At 34.6% G+C, this 19,470-nt stretch overlaps 1 protein-coding gene across 6 annotated transcripts in view; it reads right to left on the minus strand.

Moving 5' to 3' along the window:
• Nucleotides 1-19,470, minus strand: part of klhl13 (kelch-like family member 13) — a 167,618-nt gene that overhangs the window by 27,526 nt on the left and 120,622 nt on the right. For all 6 annotated transcript variants that reach the window (XM_039766509.1, XM_039766508.1, XM_039766504.1 and 3 more), the window contains one exon: nucleotides 10,364-11,159. In XM_039766509.1, the coding sequence (XP_039622443.1) occupies nucleotides 10,364-11,159 (796 nt within the window). The remainder of the gene's footprint in view (nucleotides 1-10,363; nucleotides 11,160-19,470) is intronic.

Consider the following 19,470-nt stretch of genomic DNA (forward strand, 5'->3'; position numbering starts at 1 on the left):
GCTGCATTTGTTTAAAAGTCAGCTATTGAGAAAAGAAACACAGAGATTTCTGATAAAATGAAATGGGTCACTACTTTTATTCACAACTGGAATTAGTGTTTTAGACATTATAGAGATAACATTTATACCATGTCAGGATTTTGAAAATTTACTTGTGAGAAAAGTGGCATAAAGTATCTCGTCACCTTTGCTTTTCTTCATTTATCTTGACAAATTCTGCAGTGCGTGTTTTTATAGAAATCACATTTAGACAACACTAGTGATAAGTGAACTCCGCAGTATTTGCTTTGCCTCGAGTTCGGAGAAATCACAGAAGTGATCGCGATTATCGCCGAACTCAGTGAAATGCAATGAAGTCAGTGGAGAAGGACTAACAGAAATAGATCTGACTGGATTATAATGGTAAAATCATCCTTAAAGTTTCCCTGAGGGCTAGGGAAATGTCTGCCAGCTACACTGGACCGATCATTGTGCCCAAAAAGGCACCTGAGCTGTGTGAGAGTAGTGCCAAACCACTGCATCACCATGCCTTCATGATATCAAAGAAGAAAGAACATGGCCAGAGACACACAAACGTGTATTTCATTAAAATGAAGAGGAAATTCCAAAGTCATAGTCAACAGTCAGAAAAAATACGTAGGTCGAATTATGTTGATTTATGTGAGAAACTTGCTTTATGTCCCTTTCAGCCCAGCAGCAGCTCACCACCCTCCCTATCTCAAACCCACTGCCGTGGTAGCACATAGGGCAATGCACACAGCAATAGACATTTTATGTAGATTTATGTGAAAAACTGAGTTTTTTGGAAAAATAGTTAGCTATATGAGAAAAGGAATAAAAAAATCAGCCCTAAAATAGCTAGAAGCAGACAATTCAAAGTATCATGTCATTATTGAACATGCTGGCTCAATCTATTTTTTGAAGTTGCGCTGAAGGCTCTCCAAACTGTCTGTGCTGATGCTTTACACTTTAATTCTTTTAAAAAGATAAAAACATCTTGTAAATAGTAATAAATCTTTTGTTGTTATTACTATTGCATTTGGCGTCGGGCTCTTTCAATGTTTGTTGTTATTCTCCATGTGGCAAATTACACATGCATAGGGCACGTGCTTCCTTCTCTTATATTGACGTAGAACTCTAAGACTGATAGTACATTTGGTGACAAGCAGAGATAACTTGTTTTTTATGCTGTACATCCCTCTATATATAAAATCCAGTGTCTGTCTGTCTGTATCTCTGTCTGTTTGTCACGAGAGAACTACTTAATGGATTTAGATTGGGTTTTTTTTCTATAATTTGCTTGAACATTCTAGTTGATTTTGGTACTTTTTTCATGGCACTATACATCATAGTTCGCTTGCGATACTGATTTATATGTACAAATTCGAGAGATATGCAGCGGGCCGAGGGGAGGGGGAAGCGTGACGTCAAGAGTAGGGAGCTGGGCAGGGCCCTCCTCACTGTCCTGTTTAACTACTACGCGGGCAGAGCCACGGGGGACGGCTAGCGTTTCACATAAATAAAATTTGAGAACCTGCATTATTTACTTATCTGTTCAACTCTTTCAATTGAGTTCACCTACTAAACACAGTTTGAATGTGTCTTTATGACTTTACATTTCATTGCAATAGTTTTTATGAAAAATGCAAAAAAAAACCAAACCTGGTATGAATACTGATGCCAAAGTAGTTAGCCAGCTGCCTTAGCACCTATGGTTTCCATGAAGTCTGCACATTCTGTTTATATCTACATGAGTTTTCTTTGCGAACTCTGTGTTTCTGTGTATACTAGCAATACTATGAGCGCGATCATGTGCTCTTCATTGTGCTAACCACTGCACAACCATGACTCAGTGACATCAAAGAAGAAAGTGAGAGATGTGCAAGCTTTGTAGCCAATGTGTAATGCAAATGATCAGCATTATAAACCCTGGGTGTAGTTCCATCCAATGTTAGCTGTTATAGCTCAAGGAGATGTTGTGCTGGCCACGTAAAGCACTATGACACCGAAGAAAACAAACAAACAAAAAAAAAAAAAAAGGACGAATTATCAGTAAATAATTTGACAAACATGGGCCAACAAACGCAGCAACTTTGCTGCAAATAACGCACTGGTGAAATTCGCTTAATAACACTAATCACTACACTATTTGTGAAACCAGGTCATTACAAAGAAATTACAAAATGATTAATTTAGATTTATATGTTTGATTGAAGGCAAACCTGGCAAAGCTAGAAAATAGTTAATTTAGTGATAATGATAGTAACCTGCCAGCTTGTGCTTTTGATTCATGCTTCCAAAGAACAATATTTTTTGAAAATCCGTCTTGTAAACTATAAGCAACTGATTGAGTATAATTCAACATGTTTTTCAAGCCACGTATAAAAAGATTAGCACTAAAATTCCAAATTAGAACATAGACTTTTTGAAACTGATCTTCAGATAAATACTCTTCAATGTCAAAGTGAAAACAAATCTTTACAATAAAGGAGCGGCTTCATGGGAGAGTGCCAAGGAGAAAGCTACTGTTGAAAAAATCTCATATAATGTATTGGTTACGGTTTGTCAAAAAGCATGTAGGAGATGCAGAAATAAAGTGGAAGAAGGTTCTATGAAATGAGACCAAATTTGAGGTTATTGTTCATCATACTTAATGCTTTGATATAAGCTAAACACCACCCACCAGCAAAAATATACCATCCGCACCGTCAAGCAAGGTGGTGGAAGCATTATGCTGAGGGGCTGTTTCTCTGCAGCAGGCTGTGGAAAAACTGTGAAAGTACAAGGTAAAATTAATGCAGCAAAGTCCGGGAGAAAAATCCGCTGCAGTCTATAAGACAACTATCACTTCAGACATGGTTTATTTTGCAGCAAGACCTCAAACATAAAAGCCAAAGCAATGCAGAAATGGTATATTAAATAATTAAATAATGTGTTAAGGTGGCGAAGTAAGAGTCCAGACCTCAATCCAAGAACATGTGGCTGGACTTGAAAATTACTGTTCACTTACAGTCCCCATTCAAATTAACAGAATCTGATCTGTTTTACAGAGAAGAATCAGGAATAATAGAAGAGTCCAAATGTGTAAAGTTGAGAGAGAACTGTACACAAAGACTCAAGGCTGTAATTTTTGTCGAAGGTGCATCTGTTAAACACTTACCTGAAGAAGGTGAATACTTAATCAATCTTATACTTTGCAAGTATAACAACTGTAGAGGTGTGGTTTGATTTTCACATTTAAGATTCTTTTTCTGATTATTAGTGTCAAAAAAGTTAAATCTACAGTGATTCAATGTTGCATATAAAAATACATGGAAAGTTTCATGTACTCCTCTAAGCAGCATAAAAAGTACTTATCATAATAATAAGCATTTTCATTTTAAGAATAGCTAAAGTATACATACTCCTGGAGCCTTCTTTTTGCATGTGACTATTGTTGGCTCTAAGAATGTAATAGCTCACACTCAATTATAGAATTAGAATGCATAAAAGTGTAAAATTACAACATTTATGAAAAGACAGGTGGAGACACTTGCCTGAGGGAAAAAACACATTCTATCTACCAAAATAATACTGAAGCTGGCTCACATTCTTCACAGAAACTCTGTGCATCATGATTACTATTGTTGCATTTATTTTAATTAGAATGATTGTTACTCTGTTTAACACCTGTGCATGCTTAAAAAAAGTGTTACTTAAAACTTGCCACTGCACTAAACCACACAAGGAAAACAGGGCTGGAGTTTTTCACATCGCTGAACAAAATATTTAATTAATTTTAACTTGAGGATTCAGATAGAAGGGTTTATAGATATGTTCTTTCCAAAGAAACTTGAAGGATTTAAAAATGAACTAATTTTAAGAATAAAAACTGTATGTTTATGATCTTATGTAAATGCAAATGCTATCTAAACCAATAAACACATTACACTAATACAGTATTAATGTATAAAACCAGGTATTTCCAATCCTGTAGGGCTACAGTTGCTCCTGGTATTAGTCTGAAGCCATTTTCTTAATCAGTTTATAGCATATACTGTAAATAAATACATGGCTCATGCCTTATCTCATTCTGCTCTGTAAAAAACACATTCTTTTTTGTAAATACAGTACTAAAATAAAAAATAAAATCTTTAGTGGACCAGAATAAATCTCTACTAGAGAGACACAATTTTTAAGATTTCAAACTGGGCAGTAGGATTGAGGGGGATGCAATGTGAGGTTAGTTATCATCACTATTGGTCAACAGTTGGTGTGCCTGAAATGTTAATTTGACTCTAAATGAGCAATTATATATAGACATTAATAATACATCAAAAACAAAAGATGGCTCTACTTTAAAAGTAATCCGTTGTTTTTAAGTGTGTAGTAATACTTTTGTGAGCATATGACAAGATCTAACACCACACAAAATGCTTTTCTACTTAATGGTTTTGTTTGAGACTTTACTTAATGGAGTTCCAGTCATCTTATCTGTATAAACGGAGAGCATTAAAAAAAGGGTCACACTATGTTTTAATTTAAATACTGTTTATATTATTGGAAAAAATCACATTAAATAAATGCATGCCATACCTGCATAAAGGAATAAAATTAAAAAGAAATATATAACATTGTATCACATATATTCTCCACTACTATTTGTTGAAATATGTACAATGTTAAGTGCACCTTTTCTTTCATTCACTGAAATCTAAAGCCTAACTTTCCACTGTAGAAACCCTGCTTTACTTTGACTAACACTCTTTGTGCATTGCATAAAGAAAGGTCTGCGGTATTTTCAAAATGTTCAATTTATCTTTATTTTTTTTATAGCATTACTGTTTCACACTGCTTTACATTAAACTACATTACATTATCTTACAATAAGCATTCAAAGTCAAAAGATTTACTGTAGCTGTTTATCAAGCAAAATACAGTAACCCAAATTCCAACAGTACGTATTTCTGATTAATAAAATGTAACATTCCCAAACCCACTTAATCCAATTAAGGAATGTTTCAGATTGGAGCCTAGTTCAGCAACTCTGGGCGCAAGGCAAGTATCAACCCTAGACAGGGTTTCAATCCCATCACAGGGTATACAAAGCTGAACCCCATACACAAACTTTTGGAGTTGTACGAAAAAAAGTAGAGTAACTAGAAAACTCAGCTAGAACATGTTAACTTCAGATGTACAAATGTCTAGGCACAGGAATCAAACCCTGGCCACTAATTTCTGAAGAAACATTACCTGTTGCACCATTGTAATACAATGATGAACATATAAGTTAAGTGTAAGTATACATTAAATATTTGAAAAAAAGAAAAAAATATTGAGATTTTCTTCTTAGAACACCACCACAAAGTTCTACTAGTGTGATAACATTAGTGAAATCATGCATCTAAAAATATACAGAGAAAATTCATGCCGTATTCAGACACGTTAACCTACTTTTTTAAATCAAGATGAGCAGAAGGAATAGCAGATATTCATTTATAATTCAGACTAAACAAATCCCACAGGAAAAGCACAAAGTTAAAAAATGCTTGTTCACAACCATTAGAATTAGAATAAAAGCAGTCATCAGTGTTAAAGTGTAAATTATAAATTCAAAATAGATTTAAATATAGTGAAAAGGCAGCCCCAGTGAAAAATATACTTCGGACATCATTTGGAAAATGGCACCAAAAGTTTCAATCTTTCCAAAGTGCTTCGATGTGTAATTTAATTTGAAAGTAAGAAAGCTAAAGAAGAGTTTTAAAAAAAAATAGTTACTGTGAATATTAGAAAGATTTAAAATCTAAAACATATATTAAATTCACTTTATACCTTATAGCAGTTTTAACTAATTACAAGTCAATGTGTTTACACAAATAACTATAATACACAATTTTATACATATAATGGCTATGCACATACAATGCAAAATGTTATCAGTCTCCATAATAAGTAGCCTGAATGTAGTTTTCCCATCAGTTATACCACAATGACCAAGACCAATGACCCCATGATTGTGTAGCCTACAGAACTCGACTGAGAGACCATTTAAAGGCTTTTGCAGGTGTTTTGAGTTAATTAGCTGATTAGAGTGTGGCACCAGGTGTCTTCAATATTGAACCTTTTCACAATTCTCTAATTTTCCGAGATACTGAATTTGGGACTTTCATTAGTTGTCAGTTATAATCATCAAAATTAAAAGAAATAAACATTTGAAATACATTCTGTGTGTAATGAATGAATCTAATATACAAGTTTCACTTTTTGAATGGAATTGCTGAAATAAATCAACTTTGTCATGATATTCTAATTTTATGACCAGCACCTGTATTATTTGCAAAAGGTATGCCCACTATTATATCCACCTTTGACATTTTTATTCATTTTGCCCTTGGGACAAACCCTTGTATTTAAGTGAACAGGAGTGATTAATTACACTCTCACAGTACATGTTCTCTGATTAAGGACTAATATGGCTTTTAAATAATATTGAGCATTATGTGAAGTAACATTAGGCTGTATTGACTTTACTATGAAATATAATATGAAAGATTATATGCAAAGAGACAACAGACAAAAAAATGAAATTCAATTTCACATTTTCATTGTAGAAATAATGAGGACAGAGTGAATGAAAAACAAAATCCTTATTAAGCTGACAAAAATTATGGTGAGTATATACTGTATATCCACTTCCTATATACATTATAACAAATGTATGTTTACCCTAATTCTACAACACAGCAGGCACCCATTCCTCCTCAAAAGAACAACAAAGGATGATGACTCATCAGGCAAAACAAGGTACCAAACCCTAGCCCTCTGCCTGGCAAAGCCACAAAACATGGCTGAACATACTCTTACAAATTTAAAATGAAAAATGTAAGAACATTAGCAACTAGGTAAAGATAGATAAGTATATATAAAAACAAATAACATATCATGTGTCTTGGCATGGAACACCTCTGACAAGAAGGATATTTTCTGACCTTTGTTGAAATGCATAAAAATCACTACCATTAGGTGACTATAGAAAAGATATTGTTAAAACTTGGCACTGATACTGGTAAACAAGCAATGCTGATTTTTGAGAATCTGGCACTGCCTTAAATTTACTACCAAATGTCTACCAGAACGTGGATGGCTGGAAAACTGCCAGTAAGCTTAAAAAGGTTTCTGAATGGCTACTAATGTCATCAATCAACTTATAATGTTTTCCTTATATTGTGAAAGCCAAGCAAACAATGTGCTACTGTGGCAAGGGGACTGTTGAAAACATATGCAAATGTTGTATATCATTGAAAATGTCAGATTGCTGGTTTTAACACAAAATTTGAATCATTTTTATGCACCTTATATTATTATTTATTTATATGCTTATTTATTTCTAATTTACAATTTTCTTTTTCCTTGCATTTTTTTCTTTAATGCCTTGTAAAGCATTTTGAGCTACATATTTTGTATGAAAATGTGCTGTACAAATAAATGCAGTCTTTATATCAAGCTGATTGATAAGGCCCCTCTGTGAAACTGCACAGTCATATGCTAACAATATTTGCAAATGGCAGATTCCTCATTTTCGCACGAATACTGAAACATCTTCATACCTACAATTGACCTGTGATTATATGGTCCTCGTGATGAAATGGCACATACACAAGTGTGGCATGTCATTGGAAACAGCACATACCATACTTTTAATTAATTATAATAAGACCATGGTGAACATGGCAGCTGTGTCGGTGCCTGCCACTGTGAAAATGCAATGATTGCTCAAGTACATATTTATTTCAGTGCTTATACTCATCAGTAGGTCGGGTTGGATGATTTCTAAAATTCACAATTTATTCATTGTCTCCTTAAACATCATTGATAGACAATATTATCGTTGTGCACTTGTTGGTCTCAAGGTTGAATCACCATTTTAACAGAAGAAGGCAAAATTGTTTTTATTGCATTTCCTGTAGTTTTTAAGTTGGCCACTGGGTATCCTCATTGTTAATTGCAATGTATTGTGACAAGGTATGAAAAAAACCTTTAATACAGAATAACAACAATGTGCAAATGGTTGCCTAAGCAAAAAAAATATCTGCCATTTTGGTAACACTTTGCTTTCAAAGCAAATCAGCATGATGATTCAAAATTAATTAACCAAGATTATTTGTTAAGTAAGCAGGAAGGTATTTTTTGTGAAAGATTCACAAGCTCTAATGATAATTTATGCCAACAGCATTCAGCGGACTACATTGTAGCAAATCTCACCTGTCATTATTTACTGGTGCTTCTTAATTTAGAAAAAAACACACAATACACAAGCTTGACAATGCAAGATGGGCACAATGGTACCAGAGTTGTTTCACATTATTTATGTAAATAAATTATTTCTGTGTTCCATATCTATTTTTTTTGTTTTTGCTAAATCACACGTCAGCATTGAACTCCTTCAAAATGGCAGACCTGTACAGAAAATTGTCCTAAAGTTAAATTAAGTGCCGGAAGTCCTTTCAGTTGTAATAATCCATGTCAAATTCTCTTTAGGGCAGTGATGGGTATATGTGAGCCATCAATTGCACTGCTGTACTGAATTGTTTTCCTTGATACAGAGGTGACTGGAGAGTACAACACACTTTACAAACAAACTGGCTTACTGTCGGTTTATTTATTCCAAAAAGTCTGGATAATGTGTTACAGCCAGTACCTGTGGCAATGTTAACATGATATAGGCTGCAACACATATTTTATGAATATATATTTTGGAAATCTTATATATTTTCTTCTTAGCTGCCTGAGAGACTGCAGTGTTTTGCAAAAACAGAAAAATGTGAAATGACACATTGGGCAGTTTGGGCAGCAGTAGTGGTCGCTGAACAATCCAAGCAGGAGGTTTTCTCATCAACCTTGATTCCATTCACGTATTCAGACTTATTGCAGCAAAATTGCGGCTTTGTCTACAGCTGCCACTACTGCACAATTACAATTGTAAATCCTCTGCCTCACTTGTCTTCTCTAAATAATATATTACAAATGGCTTCTTACACTAGCCTCTAGAACACCATGCCTACCGCGCTGAACCCCATAACAAAGGAGGTTGTCAAGTTGAAAAAAAGGCATTTTTTGAAGGAAATTTACTTGGGTTTGTAGTGTTCTGCTAAAGACGTATTTAAACTTTCTAGTGTAAGTAAATGCAATGTGTTTACAGCCTATCCGTATATGATCAGGATACAAGTACACAAGTACGATGTTCTTAACCACTAGGTTCAAATACTTTGCAAGAGGAAGTCAATCAGCAATATAAGTAAACAATCGATTGCCACTAATATCATCTATAGGCACAAGACTACTTAGAACTAATGAAGAAACAGTTACACAATCTTCTCCTGATAAAACATCTGTAAACACAGCAATGGACTTCAGTGCAGCATTCAGGCACTCAAATATGCTAATATATTTTCATGTGAGAGCAAATACTTGTCTGATATCAGCTACAACATGTCTGATAGATTGAGCCTATTCTATACCACCTTAACTTTGATCTTAACAAGAGCCTGTCATCGTTACACCACAAAAACAACAACATGCTGAAATCCAGTTTGGCTCATTTTTTTTCATTTATCTCGCACTGCTTATTTAAATTTGCAGGCTTCCCTTTTTCATTTGGCTTAAAACCAAAAACAGACAAATAACTAGACTATTTTTCTTCTTTGCAACTAAACTGACCATCTTTAAATAGCTAGATTGTGATTGCTAATTCCTAGTCATTATGTTCACGTTGCCAAAACCTAGAAATTATCATGTTTTTTTCCCCGAGCAAACACAAGTAAGCATTTGTGGATCACTGTCTCAAAGCAAAAATATTGTGGACTCCTAATGCCCTCTTGAAATATTTTTAGAATTCCTGTAGAAAGCCTCACTATTTTCACTTAAATAACAATAAAAAATTGAACTGTGGAAGTAAAAAAAAAAATCAAACAGATGTACATTTAAAAATCTGTAATTCACTACTAGTGTAACACCATCTGAAGATTTATTTTGGACTAGTTGCCAAGTATCTGAATTGCCTCTTTAGTGATTATGAGGTGCTGGCATATCGGCTCTGATCTGTCAAGTATATTATAAAGAAAAATGTTTAAATTTAGAAATATATTATTTTTCTTGGTTGTTACATGTAAACTCATATAAATGTAAATTTATTTGTTGATTGCCTTAACTACCAGTTTGAACATACTTCTAATAAAGTTGGTATCGAATTGCCTTCGCTTAGATAGAATTATATTGTCTAGGCATAACTTCTCTATAAACACAGAGATACTTTTGCACATAGTGCAAGTTTGTATGGAGAATACTCATCATACATTAATAAAAAACAAGCAATAACATAACTTACCTAATTCACCAGCAGCATTCCTACCACCAACTGCGTAAAGATGTCCTTTCAATGCACTAAGATGAAAGAAAGTCCGCTTCTCATTTAGCGATGCAACCTGCATCCATTTATTATAACGAGGGTCATATCTGAATACAGTATCAACAGCTGTTTTCCCTTTTGTGTCATAATTGCTCTGTCCACCAACCACATACAAAAAGTTTCCAATTACTGCAATACCATGTTGATACCTTGGAGCATCCATGGGTGCTAAAGATTTCCATTCATGTGCCTTTTCATCATATAACCGAAGTTCTTTGCTTACAACCAGTTGTTGCCGTAGAACGCCACCAAGTGTTACTAAATGTGTATTGTCAGACCGAATAGCTGTTCGTTCCGATTGCATGACAGGCTGCATATATGGCATCATTTGGTAATTGCTGGCCTCCAGTAAAAGGTTTACACATGTATTATCTGTTCTCATAAAATCCACAGTCTGCACATGGTTTATAAGTTCCTGAGGGCTCATAAGAGGAAAACGAATATTCTTCATAAGTTTTGAGGAGAACTCCATGCGTTGCTCTTCATATCGTAGCCATCGACAGGCAGCCTTGAAAAGTTCAAGCTCACTGCAGTGCTTGAGGCTATTACTAGAAAGGACAAATGATAATCTGTCGAATGGAAGTTTCACAAACTCACCAGTGCTTAGCAAAGAGGGAAAGTTTTTCAAGATAAAATTATTCACATATTTGTCAACCTCTGATAAGTTGTAGGTGTTTGCAATACGCCCCACTTCAACACAGTTGTCAAGGGAAACCTGGTGAATAAAGAGACCAAAAGTTAATTAAATGATGCAAAAATATGTATAACATCTACATAGTCTCTCACAATTAGTGATTCTCAGATTGATCAGCCACCGATCAAAAGTGGAGTAATAAATTGAAGGAAAAAAAAGAAATTGGAGAAGTTGTCCTGTGCAATTAGACAAAGGGTAAGAAAACATACTTTAGTGAATTCAGACCTTTGCATTTTGTCCTTTAATTAAAATTAACACTTCTTTTCTGAGTTTGGACAGTGAGTGAGTCTGTGTTAATTGAAAATAAGAGCTGCTGTACTTAAGAAAAGAACAGAAGAATTTTAAATTGTTGCATAGTAAACAATAGGCTGGTTAGCTTAACAGGAAAATTTAGAATTAGAAAGCCTTTATTGTCAGTGCAAAGTAATTACAAAGAAATTATGAGCGCCACACTAGCTGGGTATAAAAACCAAAAACGACACTACTTTCCATGAAATACAACCAATGATTCAATACATAATACTTGCAAGAAAAAAAATGTAAACAGTAATATTAAATTTAAAAATATAGTTAAAAAGAAATTACATAAAATAACAATGAAACCAGTAGTAATAGAATAAAATAATACCATTCCACTAGGGATTAGCTAAATCAGAGCAGCAGCAACATGTACGAGTCTATTTCCCAGCACTGACTAAAAAATTATTTAAACCAACTTAATTTGCATATTTGTGTTCAATGTTTTTATGGCCATTGAAAAAAACTGTTTCTGAATCTATCAGCCTGTTCTTTCAAAGATCTAGAACTCCGATCAGAGGGCGACAGTTCAAACAATATTTGTGTTCAATGTTTTTATGGCCTTTGAAAAAAACTGTTTCTGAATCTATCAGCCTGTTCTTTCAAAGATCTAGAACTCCGATCAGAGGGCGACAGTTCAAACAGGTGGTGACCCGGGTGTGAATGATCCTTAATGATCATTTGTGGCTCTGGTGAGATAGCGGGAGCAAGCAATATCTTCCTGGGAGGGCAGACAGCGACCTCTGATTTTTTGTGCTGTGTTTATGACTCTCTGGAGAGCCTTCTATTCTGTTGCTGTGTATCCAGCGTACTATACTGTGATACACTATGCCAGAATGCTCTCGATGGTTGAACAATAAAAAGCCACCAAGTGTTGGAGTTTTTGCTCCAAGTTGTTTTTCCTGGACACTCTCAGAAAATGCAGTCTCTGTTGCATTTTTTTTTACTATTGCTGTGGTGTTCACAGACCAGGAAAGGTTCTCTGAAATGTACTCAATTTATTGCTCCTTTCCATATTCATTTCACTGTTGACTTCCGTGCTTTTCCCCTTTTCATTTTAAATTACTTTGTCTTGTCACTTTAAATATGGAATAGGATCAAATGATGCCACCACTGCAACTCCATTTTACAGCATGAAGAGAAGTGAAATAAAAGCTGGCTTATAGAAAGTAATAATTTAGAAATCAATAGCATCCAGCATACTGGACACAAATGGTCATTGTCTTTGTTGACTTTTCAGGTTCCATCTCGTGTTTGCAAACTGGTCTGAATGAATGTGAGAGGGAGTCCTTGCATTAGTGGGCCCGATGACAGACTAGTGCTTTATCTGGGGCTGCTTCTTGTCTTGCACCCAGTGCTGCTGGGACAGACCTGAACTGGACTAAGTCAGGTTGGGAATATTACATGTGATGAAATCATCAGTCTATACCTTATATGCAAGATTTTTTAATAAGTTAAGAGCTATTATTTACAGTATATATTACAGTCAAACACCGACATTAACAACCAACCATTTGGCTGTATGTTGGTCAAAAAGTGTAATGGTCATTGCAATTAAGACTCTGTGTGGCTACTGTGGGTCACCAGTATGCATAGTTTAACTGCTGGTATGAAGTAGCACTGATATTAGAGTCTTGGTGACTTCATGTAAGAGAAGGTGATATAGGCCAAATGCATAAGAATAAGCCACATGAAACAATGGTGTAGAAAACAAACCTCAAAGGGACCTCCAAGAGTCAGAAACTATGAGACCATATGAAATAATAACAATGACAAAAGATGTATTACTATTTACAATGTGTTTCTACCTTCTTAATGGAAGAAAAAAAGTCATGGGTCAGACACAGCACATTTCTTTATTTTTTTCTTATTGCTAGTTTGTGGCCATTTGTTGGTTAAAGCATCAGTACAGAAAGAAAGATGCAGAGAAACTGTGCAGAGAAACTGAGGGGGTGTAGTGAGTGTGTACGCCTGATGAGCCCAGAATTAGGGCGAAACACGTGTTGCGTACTCTTTGCATTATTTAACAGTAAAACTGTTTCAACCATTCTATGATCTGCTTCTCGCAACTGAAAGAGGGAACCATGACGGATGTTAGCCGACTTGCTGACCAACCACAAGCGTTACCTGGTAGGTAACCACCCATGCAGTCAGATTGTGATTCAGACTATGAATGCCTTGAATATATATATATATATATATATATATATATATATATATATATATATATATATATATATATATATATATATATACACATATATATACATATACATATATATACATTGTTATGGCCCAAACTTGTTACTAGGATAAGCAAAAGCCTAGTGACAAGTATAAAAGTTCTCATTGATTACAAACTACAACAGAGACACAAGGAAGTAGACCAGTTTTTGAATCACATACTGTGCTTGGTTAGCTTTGACAATTTCTACAGCATGATCATAGATAGAGGCACTCATTTCAATACTGCCCTCTAATTTAATTTTAAAAAATAATTCTTATTTTCAATGTTTTAAGTTTCAGATAAGCGGAGTAGATTCATTTAATCACCATCTGTCACAGATATACAGGGCAGTGCTCCAAAATAAGAAAGTCTTTGTTAAACAAATCATCTGTTCCACTTAATGAAGGTAAGGCACTTGTGCCACAATTTCTCCCAAGTGGCAGCTGATGTTTACCTGCAGGACACTGTGTCTGTGTAAAGTCATTAACACTAGAATTACCAGAGCCTACGAAAAAAACTCATAGATCCAGCCCACCTTAAACCCGTTCACAGCTCTACAGCAGCGTCTTTTGTCCTGTAAATGTGCCGATAAAGACAAGCAGCCTGCTATTCCATCCCCCCCACCACTGCAGAACGTGCACAAAGTTCTCCCAGCTCAAGCCTTGATTGATTATCTGGGAGTGAAGTGCTGGAGTTTAAGAATGGAAATAATAGATCGTTATTTGGAACACATGCATTTCAAGTGTGTTCCATTTCTACAATAATCTGTGTAAACACATTGTAAAAAAGAAAAAAGTTTTTCATATTTTAGTAGTAAATGATAAAATGTTGGCATAAACTATATAATGTGTGAAGCCTGAAGTCCAAAGATCAAATAAACACTTTCACAAAAAGTTCAAGGACGATACAACAGCTTCCGTGGTGCTGTTCCAAATATTGTTCCAAATAACAATCTATTATTTCCACTCTATAACTCCAGCACTTCACTCCCAGATCAATGTACACACTTCTCTCTATGCTGTGGTTTCTATTACACACCTGAAAGAAAGAGACAATATTTGTGAAAACATCATCGCACTAATGCAATATTATTTGAAAACGAACAGCGTCAGATTGGGTGTGAATTTATGCAGGAAATGGAAATTCTCTGATGTGGGACCTTCCCCCAGGGAAGAAAGTACAATGTCAGGTGCTCATTCAGTGTAATAGGAACCATAGCACAGAGAGGTGTGTACACTGCAACAAGTACACGTGTCATAAATATAGGAAGGACGGTCCTTGGGTGTGTGGGGACTGTTAATATTTGAATGTGACGATTTTATATAGCACGGAATGGAAATCAGCACTTCTTAGCATTGCACCATGCAAGCTGTCGTATCTACTGTAACTTGCTTTCTTTTGTCTTCGGTTATACAGGTAGTCTTGAATAAAAGTGCACTTGTTTTGTTATACTTTTACACCAACATATGTTCCTGTGTAACGGGCATGCACAAAAAATACACGTGTAATGCCACGAAAAGTGCAATCAGACACTTCATTTCGCAAAACATTGGTATGAGAATGCAGTCACAAGTACACTACAGAGCTATAGCGTGTCTTTATGTGAAAACAGCCGTGTCAGATTGGGTTGTATGGATCGATTCTGAATGAGACTGAGAGAATGAAAAGTGAATTAAAAAAAAAAAACAAAGCTAATCTTTATAAGGATCATAAATTACACCGGCTGTTACAGACTGAAATCAAATGTATGCTTTTATTCTAAAATAGTAAGACTAAGAGCAGTTTACTTCTTAAAAAGGAGTAGTGCAGGTTCAAACTCGCTACCTTTTGGTTCCCAGTCGGCAGCTGAATCTATTGCGCCACAGAGGCAATCATAATAAACGGGTGTCAATGTCGCATGTTAAGGCGGCTTTTTGTTTCTGCAGTTATATTTTTGAATAAAAGCGCAACTGTTGTGTTATATTTGTACCTTTTCTGAAAATGTTTCTTTGACATCTGGACTTCAGGCTTCATACATTATACAGTTTATGCCTACATTTTGTCATCTACTACTAGAATATAAAAAACGTTTCTGTTTTAACAATGTGTTTACACAGATTACTGTAGAAATGGAACAGACATGAAATGCGTGTGTTCCAAATAACGATCTATTATTTCCACTCTAAAACTTCACTTCACTCCCAGATATTCAATCAAGGCATGAGCTGAGAGAAGTTCATGCAAGTTCTAAATTGGTGGGGGAATGGAATAGCCGGCTGCTTCTACCTTCTCTTTATCAACACATTTAGAGGACAAAGGACGCTGGCAGAGAGGTGTGAAGGGATTCAAGAAGCGATTTAAGGTGGGACAGATTTTTTTTTTTTGTAGGCTCTGGTAATTCTAGCGTTAACAATGGTAAGATGAAATTTGTTGTAATTAATGGGTTATCAGTTGGATGATAAGCTTATTTTTTTTTCTTATTGAATTTCATGTAAATGTGACAGTATGTAGTGTTTACTTGAACTGAAACTAACCATAAGGTACAATAACTTCTCAATCTCTTTTATTTATTTATAGTTTTACTATGATTTTAAGGCAAATTAATTTACAGTTTTTTAATTTTGAGGAAAAGGTTCCCTTAACACTTTAAATGTTTTTGTACTTGACATTACTTTAATAGTCAACTTTACCTGTACACAAATTTTAAGTTAGTCCTACATGTTTTAATAAAATGTGGTTTGGACAATAAAAAAATATAGCTGTTTCAAACTGCCTACTCTGTCACGTAGACACAGTTAAACCTAGGACTACCCGAAAATGAACACCTGAGAAGAGTCTCAATAAATATTCTGCCACTAAGATAGATCAATACTACTTTCTAAACAGATGACAACCTTCAAATGAAAAACAGTCTAGATCAATGTTTCAGAACTAGTGGGTCTTGGCCTATTTTTGGGTCATGAGCTTGCTACCAATGGGTTGTGGTAAGTCAATGCTCCAAAGATTGTGGTTCAATCACCAAGGAGGGAACAAACCCCCCACCACTGCCCTGATGATCACACCTGATTCACACTACCTTCTCTACTGCTATTTGTTGAAATATATACATTGTTAAATGCACCTTTTCTTTCATTCACTGAAATCCAAAGCCTAATTTTCCACTGCAGAGATGCTGCATTGCTTAAAAAGAAAGGTCTGTGCTTGGTGAATGTGGCCTTTCCCTTTCAAATATATTTTCAAAATGTTAAATTTATATTCATTTTGTTATAGTATTACGGTTTTACACTACTTTACATTGTAGTATCTGCTCTGATGACAGTGCCCGAATCACCAAGAGGTCAGCTGGTCAGTCACGAAAAAACTAATATGGAAAAAAGTGGGTTGTGACACCTAGGTTGATAAACACTGGTCTAGATCACTGTACTGTGCCATCTGCTCCCTTGTCACAACACTGAAATGTTTTCTGAGACTTGAGAGAAGTGTTCCTCAGTTTTAGCACCTAAGAGTATCTATAGTACATCTAACCGATATAACTTGTTAAACTAGCCAAACCTTCTATATGTATTTAAATGGAAAATGCAGGTTTGCTTATTTAAGGACATGTACTTCCTTTTAAATGTTTGGGTTATTTTATAATTGTAACTGTAATCTAACTAGTATTTTAATTTAAACTAAATGTAATTACTCACAATGAGAAAAATCAAATTATACAATTAACCCAAGAAATAATTAAAAAAAAACAACACAAAAAACAAAGAATGCCAAAGACGCAAAATAATACTGTGACAGGCATTCCTCATTTCTGTATATAGTTAGATTTGGTGGTTTCAATCCAATATTGTTATCACTCATCACTTTCTTGGATAGTCAATTTAACAATATAAAAAGCAAACCTATATGATTCATTCACAAAGCACATTATTTAACCTTTTGAACCTATTTGAAGGGTTTTCTCTGCTCTTGTTTTACTGGGAAGTGTTATTTTACTATTTATTTTTGTAATTTTTTAAACAGGGCAATAACCATGCAAATGATGGATATACATTAACTAAACGATGGACTAAATATGAAACCTGGCATATGTAACTCCCATAATTATTCCTTCATGTCTCAGCAAAGCTTTCAAGGACCAACACTCACAATATTACCTTTCCTAGTCCTCCTAGCATCACTTCTACTATTGGTTAGTACTCTAAGTGGAAATGGCAGTCACAAGAGCCTCTTTCAATATCAAACTAACAGCTTTGGGCTGTATTGAAATGGCTTCTTTCCTGTATCTATCCTCAACCTCTGAAAGCATAAATTGTCCCCTTAATTTTAATTTTTAATTATATCAATAATTTAAGAGCTGACAAGACATGTTATCTAAGCAATTAGCTCCAATGAAGTAAACTGATATTACCATTTATTTTTTTGCGATGGCTTGCATTAATACTAGCATTTTAACAAATGGCAATGGCTCCATTATCAGGGACTGAATTTTAAAGTGAGTTAGTGAAAACAAGTTGTACTAAAAATGGATTTTATCAAATTTAGTTTCCTCAACCATTTTAGCCAAAGATACAATACCATTATGCATATTGCCAAGTAGTAGGTTTACATATAATAAAAAGTAAATTAAGTTAACAGTACATAGCCCAAACCAAAACATTTACAGTGCAATTAACAGAACAGGCACTTACAAAATTATGGGGGGGTTATATATGCCTCTTCCCTCTCATTCACTGGTCAATTAAAAAGCCTGTTCCCGTGTGAATGCGTTTCCTTTATGCACACTGCACTGATTTTCTGGAAGCATTTATTTTTTTATATTTTAACGCAAAAGCATAAATGTTGTGAACATATAACTGGATGACTTGACATGTGGATTATACAACACAAACACCATAAAAAAATTGTGGACATTTTTAAATTGTTTGCTGTAGTCTAGTATTGTACTACATACAAGCCCATTCAGAAAGTATGTTATCTCCAAGTTCCATGAAAACACAGGATTCAAAATGTTCTTGGCCATCACTATAAAATAAATGGAACAAGTAAGATAAAAACAAATATGTTTGTTTCAGTGACAGACTTTCTATAAGTAGCAGTAAAAGAATTTGTTTGACAACAGACTGTGGTTGGATTTGCAAAAAAACAAATCTTGTTCATTTTTTCCTTCATTACACAACTACTTTAACATTAGAAAAGATAGACTGGGATTTAATTATATTAATTAATTAGTTAATTAATTAGAATTAGTCTGTTATAACTGATTAGTGATGCATGTAAAAGTTTGCTTATGGAACACCAATGTTCCAATCAAGGTAAGACCGTGCCAAGTTCAGCCAGAATATGCTTTAACTTCCTATAGCTTCCCAGTGGATAAAGTGGGTTTAGAAAATGAAAAGATACATAAAACAAAGCAAAACTGTTTAGATCACCAATACTAATTGCACCATATAATGGAAAAAAGCTCAACAAAAAAACAGGTACTGCCATGGACCCCACAACATATAATTCCAAATACTTGGATCACAATATATTAATACTGATCATTTTCAATATATTAAGCATTTAAATATAAATCTGCAATATACCGTGGTTTATTCTTTGTTTGTTTGACTGAAGTTACAATTACAAAATATCAACCTATTACACCTAATTACAGAAATACTGAGTGAGCTAAAATTATGTTAACACTATTGGTACTGCTATGTATATACTTATATACAATTTTTGTAAATAATTTATGTGCAACATATAGTACATGTGTTCAACATGATGGTGAACAGGTTGAGACATTCCTGTAAATCATCTTGCACATATGAAGCATGTTTGGTGAATAAA

The sequence above is a fragment of the Polypterus senegalus genome, chromosome 10, assembly GCF_016835505.1.
Source record: "Polypterus senegalus isolate Bchr_013 chromosome 10, ASM1683550v1, whole genome shotgun sequence".
Classification (NCBI taxonomy): domain Eukaryota; kingdom Metazoa; phylum Chordata; class Cladistia; order Polypteriformes; family Polypteridae; genus Polypterus; species Polypterus senegalus.